At 43.8% G+C, this 15661-nt stretch overlaps 1 protein-coding gene across 1 annotated transcript in view; it reads right to left on the minus strand.

The window, feature by feature from the left end:
- Nucleotides 1–3021: 3021 nt before the first annotated feature.
- The window catches only part of DISP1 (dispatched RND transporter family member 1), a 219262-nt gene continuing 206622 nt past the window's right edge, over nucleotides 3022–15661 (minus strand). The window contains exons 7-8 of the mRNA XM_040263713.1: nucleotides 14407–14504; nucleotides 3022–6653 (exon numbers count right to left, since the gene is read on the minus strand). Coding sequence (XP_040119647.1) covers nucleotides 3042–6653; nucleotides 14407–14504 — 3710 coding nt within the window. The 3' untranslated portion in view covers nucleotides 3022–3041. The remainder of the gene's footprint in view (nucleotides 6654–14406; nucleotides 14505–15661) is intronic.

Here is a 15661-nt window from a genome sequence, read left to right on the forward strand (position 1 = left end):
CTGGCGGGCTACAGTCCTTGGGGTTCAAGAGTCGGACATGACTTGGTGGCTACACCACTACAAAAGGGATTTAAAAAGTGACCTTGCAAGGAAGAAGTCAGCGACAAACTTGGTAACATGGAATCAGACCTCAGAGATGTGTTCTGCTGCACAAGCGTGTAAGAACATCCTTTTCATAAGCAAATACCCTCCAAGTTACAAATATTTTTCACAGTAAAAGGACTCTTTTCCCCTATGTACGAATTAGCCTCCTCTGTTTTGCATTCCCTCTAAAAGAGGACAGTGGACAAAATGTCTTTGTGAAACGGACCTACAAATAGTGATCCTTTGCTGCCCAGAATGAGGAATAATTAAAAATAAAACCACTTTCTAGTCCCAGCTAACAAATTCTCTAGAAAATTCTTGCATAAAAAATAGAGTCAATTCACAGTTCAGAGTCTGTAGATGAAATCAATGTGAAAAGGTCTGACAGCATTCAAGGTTGAGGGTGATGAAGCAGAGTAGGTGGTGTGGGAGGGAAAAGAGACCCCTCCAGCTCCCCGAAACCAGGGCAGGTGCAGGGGCAGATCAAGAGCGGTGCTGGACCGAGGCCCAAGGGAAAAGACAAAGGACTTCTCTCCTCCTCCTAAGTCCCTTTCATTCCAGTTTTTAATTTCTACATGAAATAGCGCTTAGCTCACAGGAGTCTTGCGGGTTGGACCCCTGGTAAAGAAGTTTGCTTCTCTTGTTGCCCTTTAATTCAATCTGTGTCCCTGCTCAGCATAAAAAAAGAAGTGCCTTCGGATTGCTGCATTTTCAGTGGCCAACTTTATATTTACATGTTTCAGAAGGAAAACAAAGGATATAGTGCTGGGGATCGTGAGTCCTGTTTTTCAGTGTTCCCTTCTCTTCCTTGGATTTTTCTAAGGGAGCTTGAGTGCACTGGGTATGTACATATGACCCCAAATATCAGGGTCAGAAAGGAATCGGTCTGAAGGGGCAGCTTGGCAGCAGTACAGGAGAGAGATTTAGTGGGCTGAAGTTCCTCAAAGCTGCAATGTGAGGCAGCTGTCAGGCCTGAGCCAGAAGTTATTTCCATCTCTAAGTGAGCTACCAGAAGCACCATCCTGTCTCCCTGGGGTTGGCCCTCCTTCCTGTGCTCTACTGGAGTCTGTTTGGATCTGGTATTTGGGCAAGGAGTTCAACAACTGTACTTATCCAGAGATAGTAATTGCCCAGTCACTTAAAACCTGGTCATGAGAAGAACAGTAGAGTGAACTGGGGATGTGAGTGGGAGGACAGGACTACTGTTTTCAAATCTCTTTAGGGATGCCATCTGGCAGAAAGATGAGAGCCATGTGTTTCCACTTCAGAGAACAGAATGAGGACCAAATAGCATAGAAAAACTATACCACAACAGATTTGGGTTCAACCAAGGTAGTCAGGTGGGGCTTCCCAGGTGGTACAAGTAATAAAGAACCCACCTGGCCAATGCAGGAGACATAAGAGACGCAGGTTCAATCCCTGGGCTGGGAAGATCCCCTGGAAGAAGGCACAGCAACCCACTCCAGGGTTCTTGCCTGGAGAATCCCAAGGACAGAGGAGCCCGGTGGACTACAGTTCATAGGGTCGCAGAGTCGGACACGACTGAAGTGACTGAGCATGCATGCAAGGTAGTCAGGTAGTAAGTTTCTTGTCACTGAAGTATTCAAGCAAAAGCTGGAAAGCTGCTTTCACAGAAAGGTGGTTTGGTGGAGGTGGAGTGGAGTCAATGAACTGTAAGACCCTTTCCAACTCTTGACAGCCTTTTCAGGTCCTGAATAACATGCAAATCTAAGATGGAAAACCATTCTGAGAAAATAACAGAATTTTTGGAAAGAACATTGTACTTAGAAATATTCCCTCCAGTTTTCTTCAGGGGATCAAACTGGAGGCAGAATCCAGAAGGAAGAATGCAGTGGAAGGCTCCCTGCCTAGGACAGGAATGCGTACTCTGTCAGATGACAGCCTGAAAGGAGGCTCTGTCATCTGAAGAATTACCCAGAAAGCGTGCTCCGACAGCTCAAGGACTGGAGCTTGATCTAACAGAAGATACAGGAGTGTCAGTTAAGACGCTGCCTGCAGGTTCAGCATTTCCAGGTGTTAGTTGCACAATAAAATCATCAATGCATATCCCAAGACACCTTAGCCCAGGAGAACGCAGCCCTCTGAACACATTCCCCTGGGGGCTGGGCCAGACTGAAACAAAACTGCATAGAACAAGTTCTTCTCTGACTGCTTCATCCGAACTGGGGCTCTCTGGTCAAGATGAAACTTATCATTTCAGGTGATCACCTCTCTACATCTGTGCTCTTCCTTCTGTGGCCCTAACATCATTGTCACCAGACCCAAGATGAGGCCCATGACTCCTGAGTGAACAGGTGTAACCATGGAATGACTGTACACTTTGGCTAATTTGGAAAGAAAGACACCAGTCTGGATATAAATGGATCGTTGGCTTCATGGACAGTCTACCCATGCAGACAGGTGGAAGGCACTATTTAAATGCTTGGCGGTTCATTTCTGAATGAGGTCTCATCAAAATTAGAAATTTTAAAGTTGTTTAGATCCTGAATCCCAACTGAAGTAGCTTTCTTAAAAATCAGTATTTATCTTAAGTCATCAAAAGCCCGAACTACTGACAATTAAAGGCACCAGAATAAGGGTTATCGGGTAAATACAACTGCCAGGGAGAAATGAAAGTTCTAGATAATTCAGACCCTAAATCTTCGATTCACTGCTATGAGAGGGTAGAGAAATAGGCAATAACTGTTCAAGCTGAGTATAAATGTAAAAAAACAACTGTACTTTTTGAAAATATAAAACCCCAAACAGCTAACACTCTTAACACTCATTAGATACATGCGTTTGTTGATTGTTCATATGGAACCTAACAATACTTCATGATTTTTGACAAAGTGAAACTTGTTTGTTCCTGTATTTTTGGACTCTGTTTCTAAACTTCTGGATTTTTACTTTTATTTCAAAGGAACGACTGAGGCACTGGTTTAATACTGTATTTATTAAAGTGTTTTTATTAACAAACTTTCGCCAGAAAGTTCCGAGGGTGTTAATACAGCAGGCACGTCGGCTTCAATGTTTGGTATTTGACAGTCCACAGAATTGCACTTAACTCTCACAATTCTGCCACAGCTCTGTGGATTGTTTGGGCAGGACCTATAACCAGCCTCCCCTATTAAATGGTTAAATAGAAATTTGGGTTCATTCTGATTTAAATGTTCTGAGCTCATAATGACATCAGTCTGTGATGGGCTCGGCTCCACCTGCCTTTCTGCCTTGTTGGTCTGACTCACTGAAACGGAGTCCTTGTCGGCAGCCCCGCCACTGCCCTCTGTGGTTCCGAGGTCTCTGTTCTTACAGAGTCCCCTTGGGTGAGTCTCAGGACCACAGCAGGCTTTGTGTAAGGCTCCGGCACTTCTGCAGACCAACGACGATGGCTCTACCATCTTTGGAAGATGCTCTTCGAGGCCCTGAAGACTGTGCACACTGGTCTTAGTGATTTTTTCTTGGGCCTGAATGTGCTGCACTGGGTGGAGGAAGAAACTCCTGGACAGAGCGTTCTGGGCTCCAGGTGGTTTTGCCCTGCACTGTAGGCCAGGACAAGGGTGGATGTGTGGGACTGGATGCACGAAGCCCTCGGGGGCTTGGTGTGCGGCCTTCAGAGGCGCCAGGCCATTCTGGACGTGCACGAAGCTGCTGGCAGTGGGAGCGCACTGGTGGCACAAACAGTCACCCATCTGCTGGCAAGAGGGCGGGCCATATTTCAAATGTTTGTAGGCATTTGGGCAGCTGCATCTCTGATGCAGAGAGAAGAAGTGACACCTGGTGTGCTGTTCAAGAGAGGCCTGCAACGAGGCAGGGCTCGTTTCATTTTTGGTGCTTTTGTTGACTTCGCTGTTGTAAGCTGTGTGGACAGGCAGCCCTAAATGCCTTGCCTGGCTGCTGAAAAATTCAGAGCAGATGTGGGTCTCTTCGTAAGTGGTCTTCTCAGAGGCTGCACAGCTGTGGGCTGCCAGAGGTTCCAATTCGTAAAACTCGTGTTCCATTTCTGCTGTCTGGCCCCTGGGATCTAAATGGTAAGCATTCAGGGTGTGTGTTTTGCTTGGTCGCTTGTCACCAGGACTTGCAGACAAGGCATGGGAGAAGGCACTGCACTGGAGTTTTTTAGGTAAAGGGATCTGACCGCAGGTCCCCTGCGGCCCAAGGCACCGGCACATGCATTGGAAAAAGAAGGTGGCGAAAGCCCAGCTGATACACATGATGAGCATCATGAAGGTGCCCAGCTGGGTGTAAGCCAGAACAGTAGAGGGCATCATCATGGCCCCAGCCACGAAGGTGGTCAGCGCGGCCATGGCGATGGCAGAGCCCATGCGACTCAGAGAGAAGATCACCTTCCCTTCTCGGTCAGCGTCTGGAGCCAAGCGATAAGCCACCCCATAATGGACAGCAAAGTCTACAGATAGGCCCACAGCCACCGAGATGGTGACTGACTCCAAAACGTTCAGCTCCCAGCCCAGCAGGACGAGAGAACCCACGGTGACAAATATAGTTCCCGCAATCGAAATGATGGCATAAAGGCTGATGATGATGTTCCAAGTGGTCAGCAGCATCACGCTGAAGGCCACGGCCACGGACAGCCCCATGGCAATGAGGGTGCCATCGGAGAGGCTGTCCTGGAGGTCGTAGAACTCCAGATTGCTGACAAACCAGCCGTGGCTGAGGCCCTCAGGGGCAGAACTCAACTCATTGGAAATCCACGAGTCCACCTCTTTGTAAAACTGATGCATCTTTTCATAAGCCAGGGTGAAGAGGTAGGTACTCTGGAACTCTAACACAACTGCCCTGATGGTGTCATTGGTGTCAAACCTCGGCCCTGGGGTCTTGCTGTCTAAGTGGTAGCCTGTGCTCCTCTCCAGCTCCATGATGGCTCTCTTGATGCACAGCTCGAAAATCTCCTGCTTGTAGGGGAAGCTCCAGTGGCTGCAGCACGGGTACAGGGCAGGCTCATCGCAGTCCTGGTTTTCCATCCACTGCTTAAAGGTCTCGATGAAGCAGCTGGTGAAGTCCTGTTCGTCGGTCTGGTAAAAGAAGGTCTGATTTCTCAGTTTTTGACAGAAGTGCAAAATCCAGAGCTGCGAAGCCGGACTGGCGATGTTGAAGGCGCTGTCCAAGGTCAGCTTCCCTTTGCTCTTAGGGTTTAGGGGGTTGCCGTTGTCCTCTGGGGATACACCCCAGATGACCGTGATGGGCATGTGGAGCTCCTCTCCGTGGTGGACACGCTCGAACATGAACAGCTTTTTGTACTCGGCGTCGTAACGTTCGAAAGGATGGGACGACCTGAACACCTGAAACTCGGACAGCTCCAAGGAGGGCAGCTTCATCTTTGGGTTTATGCAGACGATGTAGGCCCCGCCCACCGTTAAGGCCAGGAACCAGAAGAGCCAGAGGTAGCGAAACTTAATAACGATGCACGGCAAGACTTTTTCAAAAAAAATTCGAGATGCTTCTGAAATGGCAAAAAGGACTTTGTGGCACTTCTGACAGGCCACCGTCCAGCAGCTTTTGTTGTCGTAAATCTGCTGCTGGGGCTTCCTGAAACAGCTGAAGATATTAACCAGATACCGCTCGTGCAGGACAACCACCGCCGGAAGCCACGTGACCATCAGCACGTAATTGACGAGGATGGCTGTCCCCGCATACACCCCGAAGCATCTGATGGCCGTGATGTTGCTCACGTAGTTGGCGTAAAAGGCAGCTGCCGTGGTAAAACTGGTGACGAACATGGACAGGGCGGCGTGCTGCAGCGCGATGCTCACTGTCTCCGATGTTTCCGCGTGAGGCTTGTCAAATTTGGTGTAGTTCCAGACGTCACACAGGACGAAAGCATCGTCTGCTCCGATGCCCACCAGAATAATGAGCGCGGTGAGGTTCATAAAAGGGAAGAATTCAAAGTTAAACACCACGCGGTAGAGAAAATAGGACACAATCAAAGAACTGATGATGGCAAACATCGTCATCAGGGTGATGAACATGGACCTGGTGTAGATGCACATGACTAAGAGGACGATCACCATGGCGATGGCGGGGTACACCGTATCCATCAGAAGATAATCCTGAAACAAGCTGTGCTTGATTCCAAACTCAATGCCGGTGACAGTGGTGACGCCGTCGGATGCGTTCCAGTTTTCGAAGTTGTCCAGGTAGATGTTCATCATGCTCTCGCCTTTCTCGGTGGGCGAAAAGAGCATGCTGTACTTCAGAGTGGGCGTGTAATCGGCCGTCTTCGGGGCCATGAAGTCCTTGTCCACCAAGTAGTGGAGGATCTGGTACACGGCGTTGTACTTGGTGCATTTCCGCGGCACATTGGTGCACTTGAGCTGGTCCTTCCTCCGGGCTGCCGTGTCCCAGCAGTCTGGCTCCAGGGTACCGTTCTGGTAGTGTTTGGCGCAGGTCCGGAGAAGCTTCAAGGTATGAGAGACGTCGCGCTCCACGATTTTCTGGCAGGATGATCTGTTGTTCAGAATAGCGATGTAGTTCCCCAGCGTCCAGCTGGGGCAGCAGGAAGCAGCCGTGGTCCTCTGGCAGAGATCGCCAAACTGCGGGTGCGATCGGATCTGCGGAGACAGAGACAGGCGGAAGGACTGCCGTTTAAAATCGGTTCATGCAAAGGTCTGAAGGACGGTGGCCTTGAGGGGCAGGAAAGTTACCGGAGTTACAGAATCATCCTCTGGAGGTGTCAGTTTGACCACAAGGTGAGACTCCCTCCCCCGCCCCACCCCACCCCACCCCCGTCCCCAGTCTGCTTTCTTCGGCTACAGAAGGCTCACTTTGTTGTTCCGTTGCTCAGTCTGACTCTTGGTGACCCCATGGACTGCAGCACATCAGGCTTTCCTGCTAGGTTACTTCATTTTGAACAGTAAACTGCTATTTGGGGATGACATCCAAGTGTGAAACAATTTCAATCAATGCCAGTTTGGTTTCAAAAAGGAGATAAAATTAACACCTCTTTGGTAAACAAGCCCTTTCAAAGTCACTTTAAAAAGCAATTAAATGGATAGGCTGTGAAGCATATGTATGAACACCTACTGGATTAACTAAGAGAACAATTGCCCAATTGATATATGAAATGAATTTGTGGTTTCACCTAAAATTTTTGGTGATCAGTATGAAATATTTGGTGACAGAGGTACTATATTTCCATCATCTTAGGTGGAGGCAAAGATGATATTCTCTAGGAAACTGTCAGTGAATCAAAAAGTGATCCTGGTAATACCAGAAGCAGATGCTAAAGATACATGAAAAACCTGGAATAAAATGGTTTCCTGATATATAAGTAGAAAGGGGAATGTTTCTATATTAAAATATGTATGATTTTAAATGAACATATACCGGTAGTAAAATACTTAAGCAGGAATTTATTTCTTCCACAGCCGTCCAAGTTTATTCAAGTTGGCTAACCACCCCTCCCTCTTTGGGGAACTTTCTGTTTGGTAAACAGAGGTCAGCTGCATATTAGTAAGTAACAACTCTGGATTTAATGTGGGCAGTATTTCATTTGGAACACTATTCCTGGAGAAGGCTTTTCTTCTTATGGTTGTTCTTCTTATAGAAAATTGAAATCTGTTCCAATGCCAAAGGTGGCATTGGTAAGGTTAGAGTGAAGTCTGCACAATCCTATTGCTTTAAAAAACTATAAATTACATGAATGGCCCCTCTACCCTGAGGCTGAGGGTAAGAAATACCCCCCTGCTCTCGAGCCTGTCCACAGACTTCTCTGGAAGCGCCAGGGCTAAAGATGACCCACTCCTATCACTTTAATCATCTCTATCTACCAAAGGTTGTTCCAGGGAAGAAACTCCAAAGTTCAAGAAGGGCTTCAGTATTTTTTTCTAATGAGATTAAAACAACCCTTTCCCTTTTTTTAAAGTGTGTGTGTGTTCTCAGTCATATCCGACTCTTTGCAACCCCGTGGACTGTAGCCTGCCAGGCTCCTGTCCTTGGGATTTTCCTGGTAAGAATACTGGAGTGGGGTGCCATTTTATCAATCATGCACTGAAATATTTTCTCAAAGTAGAGACATTGGCACAAATCATCTTTAGAACTCAGACTTATCCAAGAACCAAGTTACTTGTAACTCACTAAGCCCTGGTGATCAGCATACTTTACTGGGACTTATCCTGCAAGGGGCAAAGTGTACATGAAAGGAGATTGGCCACATACTGGGAACTACTGAGGTTCTCTGACCTGCACATAGAGATTTGTTCTACTATTCTACTTTTGCATCTGTTTGATAATTTCCATAATAAAAAGTTGTCTTGTTTTGTTTTTTTTAAAGATACTCTATTGGGAGTTTAAAAAAATGAATCAAAGCGTTGTTATACAATGTACTAAAATAATGCTGATTTTAACAAAGGCTTAATTTTCAAGCTCATTTTTAGAGAGTGATAATTACTGGACATTTCATAAGACAGGATAATTAACATTTCATTGTTCCTAGGTAAAAACATTCTCATAAACTCACTCAGAGGGAACTGAACCACCTAATAAATAACAGGAAATCCTGGAATAGCATCTCTCAGATAACCAGTTTTATCCCATAAAGAAATAACAGGCAAGTCCCTGGGCTCAGCCCACTGAATTGAAAGAAAGGTAATGCATAGTGTCTGACAGTTTTCAGATGGAAGAAAATGAACTGTATCCATTACAAAACCCACTATCAGCTAGAAGGAACATATTTATACTTGTCCAAATAACCAAATGCCAAACATAAAGGAAACAGGGTTGCCAGCTAAAACTAGGGAAAAAGGCAAAGAATTCTGTCCTTGACTAACCTTTTCAAAGAATTGCAGAGGGTTTTTTATGTGTGTATCTGACCAGAGATTAAAAAGTTGGACATGACAAACACAGACCAAATACTACTTTAATGGCTGCTATAAAAAAATAAATGCTAATGAGCCTCTGGAGGGCCAATCCTCAAATTCAAAGTGATGCTGGCTGATGCACAACGTCTGGAAAATAGTTTTTGAGGACTGTTTTAGAGGGTAAAAAATAAGGACAGAGAATAGACATTTATCCTGAGTTGGATGCCAGTGCCCTAACCTAAAGGCATGGAGCTCAAGGGTCATCTAGGCTCTCAAGGAGTGATGCTGTATGTCCCCATCCATCCATCCTTCCAAAAGAAAAAATATTTATTGAGCACCTATGCAAGACAAGGCAAAATTGTTCTGCCCTCAAGTTGCTCATGGTGAGGTGGGGAAATCAGACAAGAAAAGCAGTGGTGACAATTCACATAAGAAGCAACATATTATGTTTAAGAGTCTATGTGAACCTGTATACAGAGTGCCGAAGTCTGTAAGTGCAATGAGAGAGAAGCATGGCTTAGTCATCTGGGACGGAGACACCCTAATACAGAGTCATATGTTACACTGTGGGGCTGAAAGGGCTTGGCAAGCAGGTGTATCTTTATGCAGAACGCAGCTGTATCTTTGCATATTTTTGCCATCATAGGAATGATTTTGAAATCTTTGAAGTTTATAAAAATAAGGATGGAGTTTCTGAGAGCCAGGACGGCTCTCATGAGGGATGCCCTTTTCATTCTAGGTATTCACAGATGGGAGTTTTAGGAAATCATTTTGCTTGTGTGGTGATAACACACCTTTGCACACTTCCCTGGTCAGATGGGAGCAGGGGTGGAGTTGCCTTCAAATAGAGAAAAAGAAGAAACCAGAATAGTTTAAGTGATACATTAACTTTCAAATCTAATGGCCAAGTTGGAGATATGGTAAGATGCTGAGAAAACAATAAAGGCAAGAAAATGAAGCCCTTAATACCAGATTCAATCAACTGCTGGACTCTCACTCCCCACGTGACTAAGTTCCTCATGTATAAAAGTTGAAGGGAGCCTAGAGATGAAAGAAAAAGCAAGGGCTCCACAGCTCTCTTTAAAACAAGCATCAGGGAACTTTCCTGGCAATCCAGTGGTTAAGACTCTGAGCTTCCACTGCAGAGGGCTTGTGTTCAATCCCTGGTTGAGGAACTCAGAGGCCCCCATCACATGCTGCATAAAACATAAAACCAAACAGCCAAAACATAAAACCAAACAAAATCTCCAAGCATCAAGAAACACATTTCTAGAGTCTTCTAAACTTCAGAGGAGGGGGGTGTATTCCAGCTGTCCACAAAAGCTACCTAAGTAAAAAGGGTTTTAGGTACCAAATTTCAAATCCCTACTACAAGCTGATTCCTCTGAGCACCAACTTCTACAGTGTACAAAGACTAAAAACAGGGTAAAGAGTTTCCAGCAGAGTCAAGATTAGACACACAAACATCTTCGTTACTAATGACTCTCTGCCAGCATGCCCTAGAAGAATGCAGAAGTGCAGGAAAAGTAATGAAGAGGATCAGGAGAAGCAACTGAGTCCCCTTTTGAGAGAGTCTAAGAAATCAAGCATTTCTGTGAGGAGACAGATGCAGCATCGGAAACTGAAGCTCTACACTCTGGAAACCAGTGCCCGTCTGAACTGTGAGTACAAGTGGCATGTAATTTAAATGGGAACTGGTGTTTGAACTCAGTGTGCTGTCAACACAGGCAGGCAACAGTGGAGACACCTGGTCTCAGGGTGACGTCACACTGACTGCCAGATGCTTTCTGGAGTCAGCTGGCCAACGATTAAGCTCTTCTGCTCTGGATCGTTTCATATATGTCTCATTCAACTTGATTATTGTTAACAATCAAGTGCTTAGGTACAATAGCAAGGATTTGGGGAGGGGGGGAAAAGGAAAGACTGCCAAGTAGCCTCAGGATACCGTTTGCTCAAAGCACCATAACAAATAAAAATCCCCAAAGGGTCTTGACCTGGGAGACTAAAAAAGGTACAGTAATAATCTGTAATCTAAACCGTTAACCGCTAGATATTATCCCCTGATGGCTCAAGTGGTAAAGAAGCTGCCTTTAATGCAGGAGACACAGGAGACGTGGATTTGATCCCTGGGTAGGGAAGATCCTCTGGAGGAGGAAATGGCAGCCCACTCCAGTATTCTTCCCTGGGAAATCCCATGGACAGAGGAACCTGAAGGGCTACAGTTCATGGGGTCGAAGAGTCAGACACGACTGAGTGTGCACACATCACTAAATATATTATCTCTGTGAGAAACATGTTGTTCTAGGTTCACAGCAAGAGTTTGAGGCTAGAATACAAGGGCATTTGCAATTGGCAAAAATAGCATTTAATTTAAAAAGCTCAAATTACAACCATATTCCTTGAGGTAGAATTTCAGGGCCGTGGTTATGTTTATTCATTTACTGGTATGTATCTGTCAGTGGCTTGACCATTCATTCAGATGCGTCTTTGGGTCTGTTCCTCACATTTTCACAAGAGCATTACAAATCGTTATGTTCTTCCCAGGGAGTACAGGCTTGAAGTCACAGCTAAACATTCTTATTATGAGCTCAGTAGAGAAAAAAAGACAAGCAAAGTACATCTACTTTTTTCAATAGTTTAAATTTTGCAGAGGCTTCAAGCCAAACCATTAGAAACCACATATTGAGATTTCATTGCTTTATCTCTTGTAGAAAACTTCTGCTATATCTCAAGTATCAACCTACCTGAGATATGGTTTACAAACCAAGTAAGAATCAATACTGTACCTCTCGTAAACCTGCTAAACCTGCTGTTAAGAACTTTCTTCAGAACATCATACTTCTTTTGGAAGTATGGGAACAATCCTTTCCTGTCTTAGTATGAAGGCAAGATGGGTTTCTTCTAAAAAACAAACTTGTCGCTCTATTTAAGTGACTTTTGTCTCCGACCATGAATTCTTCTTTGTTCTGGTTGCCAGGAAGATTAAAGACAAATTTGAGCTCACCACCAAGCAAACACACAGAATTGTGGGGTATGCATTATTGTATGTCCAATCTCATCCTCAGCTTTATTTTCCACCCACTATTGTCCCTTCAAGTAATTCATTCAATTATTTATCCTTTCTGTATGCCTTTTTGCAAGGTTCCTATTGGTGCTGATATTTTATCATCTGAAATAGACTCATATATGTATATATAATACACTCTTTTCACTTATGAAAGCTATAATGGCACAGTACTGCTTACTGGCTTTTGAGTTTATTAAAAATCTAAGATGTACTCATAGAATAAATTGCTAGCTTTTTTAAAAAGGTACTTATTCTATTCTAAGCCCTGATGATTCTTTGAGGTTCATTTGAGTGGGAAATGGTATATACAGCAAACAATGCAAAGCATAAATGGGAGAGGGAGCAGTAATCTGCATTATGGAAGCATAAAGAATGGAGGGTAAAGACATAGACTCTAGAATTAGACTTTGGTTGTTGTTTAGTTGCTCAGTCATGTTCAACTCTTTGAGACCCCATGGAGTGTAGCTTGCCAGGCTCCTCAGTCCATGGGATTTCCCAGGCAAGAATTCTGGAGTGGGTTGCCATTTTCTCCTCCAGAGGATCTTCCTGAACCAGGGATCGAACCCACAGCACCTGTATTGGCAGTGGATTTAAGACTTGTCTGGGTTCAAATCCTGCATCTGTCAGTTACTACCTGTGTGAACTTCCTCATTTGAAAAATAGGCAAAATAAGTGTTTCATTCCTAACACTGTTGTGAGGATTAAATGAAATAATTCATTAAAGTGTTTAGAACACTTCCTGACAAATATCAGTAACACTCAAAAAACATCAGCTGTTAATCAACTGAGTGAATTCAATCACTTTAGTGTCTTCAAGGGAGGTAAGGTCTAAAGATTAACTGCAAGGGTAGGAATAACAGGGTCTAAGAGGTTAATGAATTGTTTTCATCCAAGGTGTGATTATAAAGTAACCAGACTGGCTTAACTTCTCTTAAGCTTAACCGCTCATCTGTTAAAAGGTATTATTCCAAGGTCACAGGTTTACTGTGAGAGATGTAAAATACTCAGCATAAAGCCTTGCACACAGCAAGTGCTCTCCAAAGTTAGAGTCAACTTTCTGTATGAGAACGGTTGTAACCCATAACAAGGAGAAATATGCTCATAGTAGCTTTCAAAAATCCACTGATCATTGTAGAACAGAACAAAATAAGACAAAAATGGCTCACTGATGAAGAAACTGTAGGCTGTTTATAGATGGTTTGTGACTTTGGTCTATTTGGAGTTGCACAGAGGCAAGACGGCACTCACAGAAAATCCTGATATCCTCATCAATGCAAAAGTTATTTTCAAAATATATAAACAGCCTCTCAGAATGAAGAGTGAAGTCAGGAGATCTGGGACCAACTAACTAGGTAGCCTGGGTAAGCCACTCAGTTCTCAGAAGGTCCTTATATCTGCACAGGGACAGTGCTGCTCTGTGGGTGACCTCAAAGGGTCCTTTCTACCTCCTATGCATTAAAGAACCCTGTTTATAGAAAAGGTGATTTCCCTGGATTGTCAGGCTAGCTCTTAGGGCATGTGATTAGATTTTCAACTGACAAGTGATTTTACATTTTATTGGGTTTCATGCTGGAGTTTCTCACTTGATAATGCTCCACGGTCAGGCAGACCAGCTGAAGTTGATAGTGATCAAATCGAGACATTAATTGAGAATAGAATTATGCTCAGAATACAAGTTCCTTTTCCGCCTTGTTACTGTGCTTGGACGAGGCCATTAGTGACCTCAGACAGCAGTTTCTACTTGGAGAAACTATGTCGGAACACATGAAATTGACTGCTCTTCCAAGCCTGGTAGTGACTTTATTTTTTCTGGTGCTCTACAGATTAAGAGTGGAAGTGCCTCTCTTCTAATATCTTTATGTCCTGTTAAAGCATTAAGGTGTTCAGAATTCAGAACAATCTGGATTGGATTACTCAGGCCATTTCCATAGATATTGTATTTATGTTCTTTGATGTCCTCTTTCCTAGCCTGTGCCCTAAATTTTCCTTTGAGGTCACCGGCCAAAAGGATCCATTGATTGCCAGAAAGGTGAGCATTTCATTGCATAATTAAGATGCTGACAATTGCCTCAGGGGGAAAGTGGAGTGAACAATGAAACTAGGAAAGAGAAAATACAACAAAAGAAGAAAAAGGTTTAACTCTTATCCCGAAAGGAAATAAGCTGTGAAATAACACAAAAGACTGTCAAGGACAAAGAACATGAGTGGGAGAGAAAGAGATCTTTATTAAGGAAGATGGTATGTTTTAAAGGTGGGGAAACAGAAACACTTTGATCCTGGGATCGGAAAGAATGCAAAGCCATTCTCCTGGTGTTTATTCTTCAGTAGGTAAGCCACTTAAGTGCTTTCATCTGATCAGGCACCAGGCTCAGCAGTAAAAGGAGTTTCAGAAATATAACCTTATTTGTGCTGAACAGATTTCAGTTTTACTTTACATACCCTTGAATTATCTACATTGCACATTGATTTAATTGCAGGTAAATTCCACAGTGTCTCCCCTCCAGCTGAAGTAAACACTACTCTGGAATATCGGTCACCTGGTGACAGGGGGGGAAAAAAAAAGAAAAAGGTTTATAAATTATTCATTTATTTCAGAAGACTCAGCATTCAGAAATAATTCAAACTGGGAAACCACATGGGCAATTCATTAGCAGTGGGGAATCCTGTCTTTCATTAAATTCCAGGAGAAAAATGTAAAAAAAAAATTTTTTTTAAAATATTGCTTTAGCTCAAAGCCTTTGTCGACTCACTCCATCTTAAAAATTGTAGCAGTTATGTAACATATCTAGTTCTGATCAGACTGTAATTAGGAAGACCAATCCATAAGAACTTTTGGCAGAAAATCAACTGAATGCCTCCCTCTTAATTTCACAACATATCACCACAGTGGTATATAAAATCAAATGAGGCATCAAGGCATATCAAGAATGGATTATAAGGGTGTTCTCTGTGGCAGCTAACTAGAGAGCAAAGATGGCAAATGATCTATTTTAAAAAGTGAAGTCGCTCAGTCGTGTCCGACTCTTTGCAACCCCGTGGACTGTAGCCCACCAGGCTCCTCCATCCATGGCGTTCTCCAGGCAAGAATACTGGAGTGGGTTGCCACTTCCTTCTCCAGAGGATCTTCCCAACCCAGGAATTGAACCCACGTTTCCCGCAATGCAGGCAGACGCTTTAACCTCTGAGCCACCAGGGAAGCCCAAAAGTCAACTAAACACAGAATGCTAGCCAGGATCACAGACATACTCCTCATTCTTGCTGAGTGCTCAGAGTTCTAGAAAAAATATTTTGAGAATCATACTGTTACAAAATATATCTCTGAACAAGGGAGGCTGTGTGATATCCTGGAAAGAACGTGGTCTTTAGAGTGAAAACTGGGTTGTAACCAGCTTCTATCATTTATTAGCTAGGTGATCTTAGGTAACTAACAGCTTCCCTGAGCCTCAGTTCCTCATCTGTAAAATAAAGACAGCAACACTTTCTCAAGTAGGTGTTGAGAATTAAATGAGATACTGAAAAACAGGTGCTCAATAAGTACTGTTTCTGTTCCCTCAGCCATTAAAAAATTAACATAAGTGAACTGAAACAAAGTAGGTTAATTTTATATGATCGAAAATGCCAAATGTGGGAACAAAGAAAATCAATTTGCAAATTTATGAATAAAGCTTTATTACATGAGCATTTATTAATGGTC

The sequence above is a fragment of the Oryx dammah genome, unplaced genomic scaffold (assembly GCF_014754425.2).
Source record: "Oryx dammah isolate SB20612 unplaced genomic scaffold, SCBI_Odam_1.1 HiC_scaffold_21, whole genome shotgun sequence".
In the NCBI taxonomy this organism is placed as follows: domain Eukaryota; kingdom Metazoa; phylum Chordata; class Mammalia; order Artiodactyla; family Bovidae; genus Oryx; species Oryx dammah.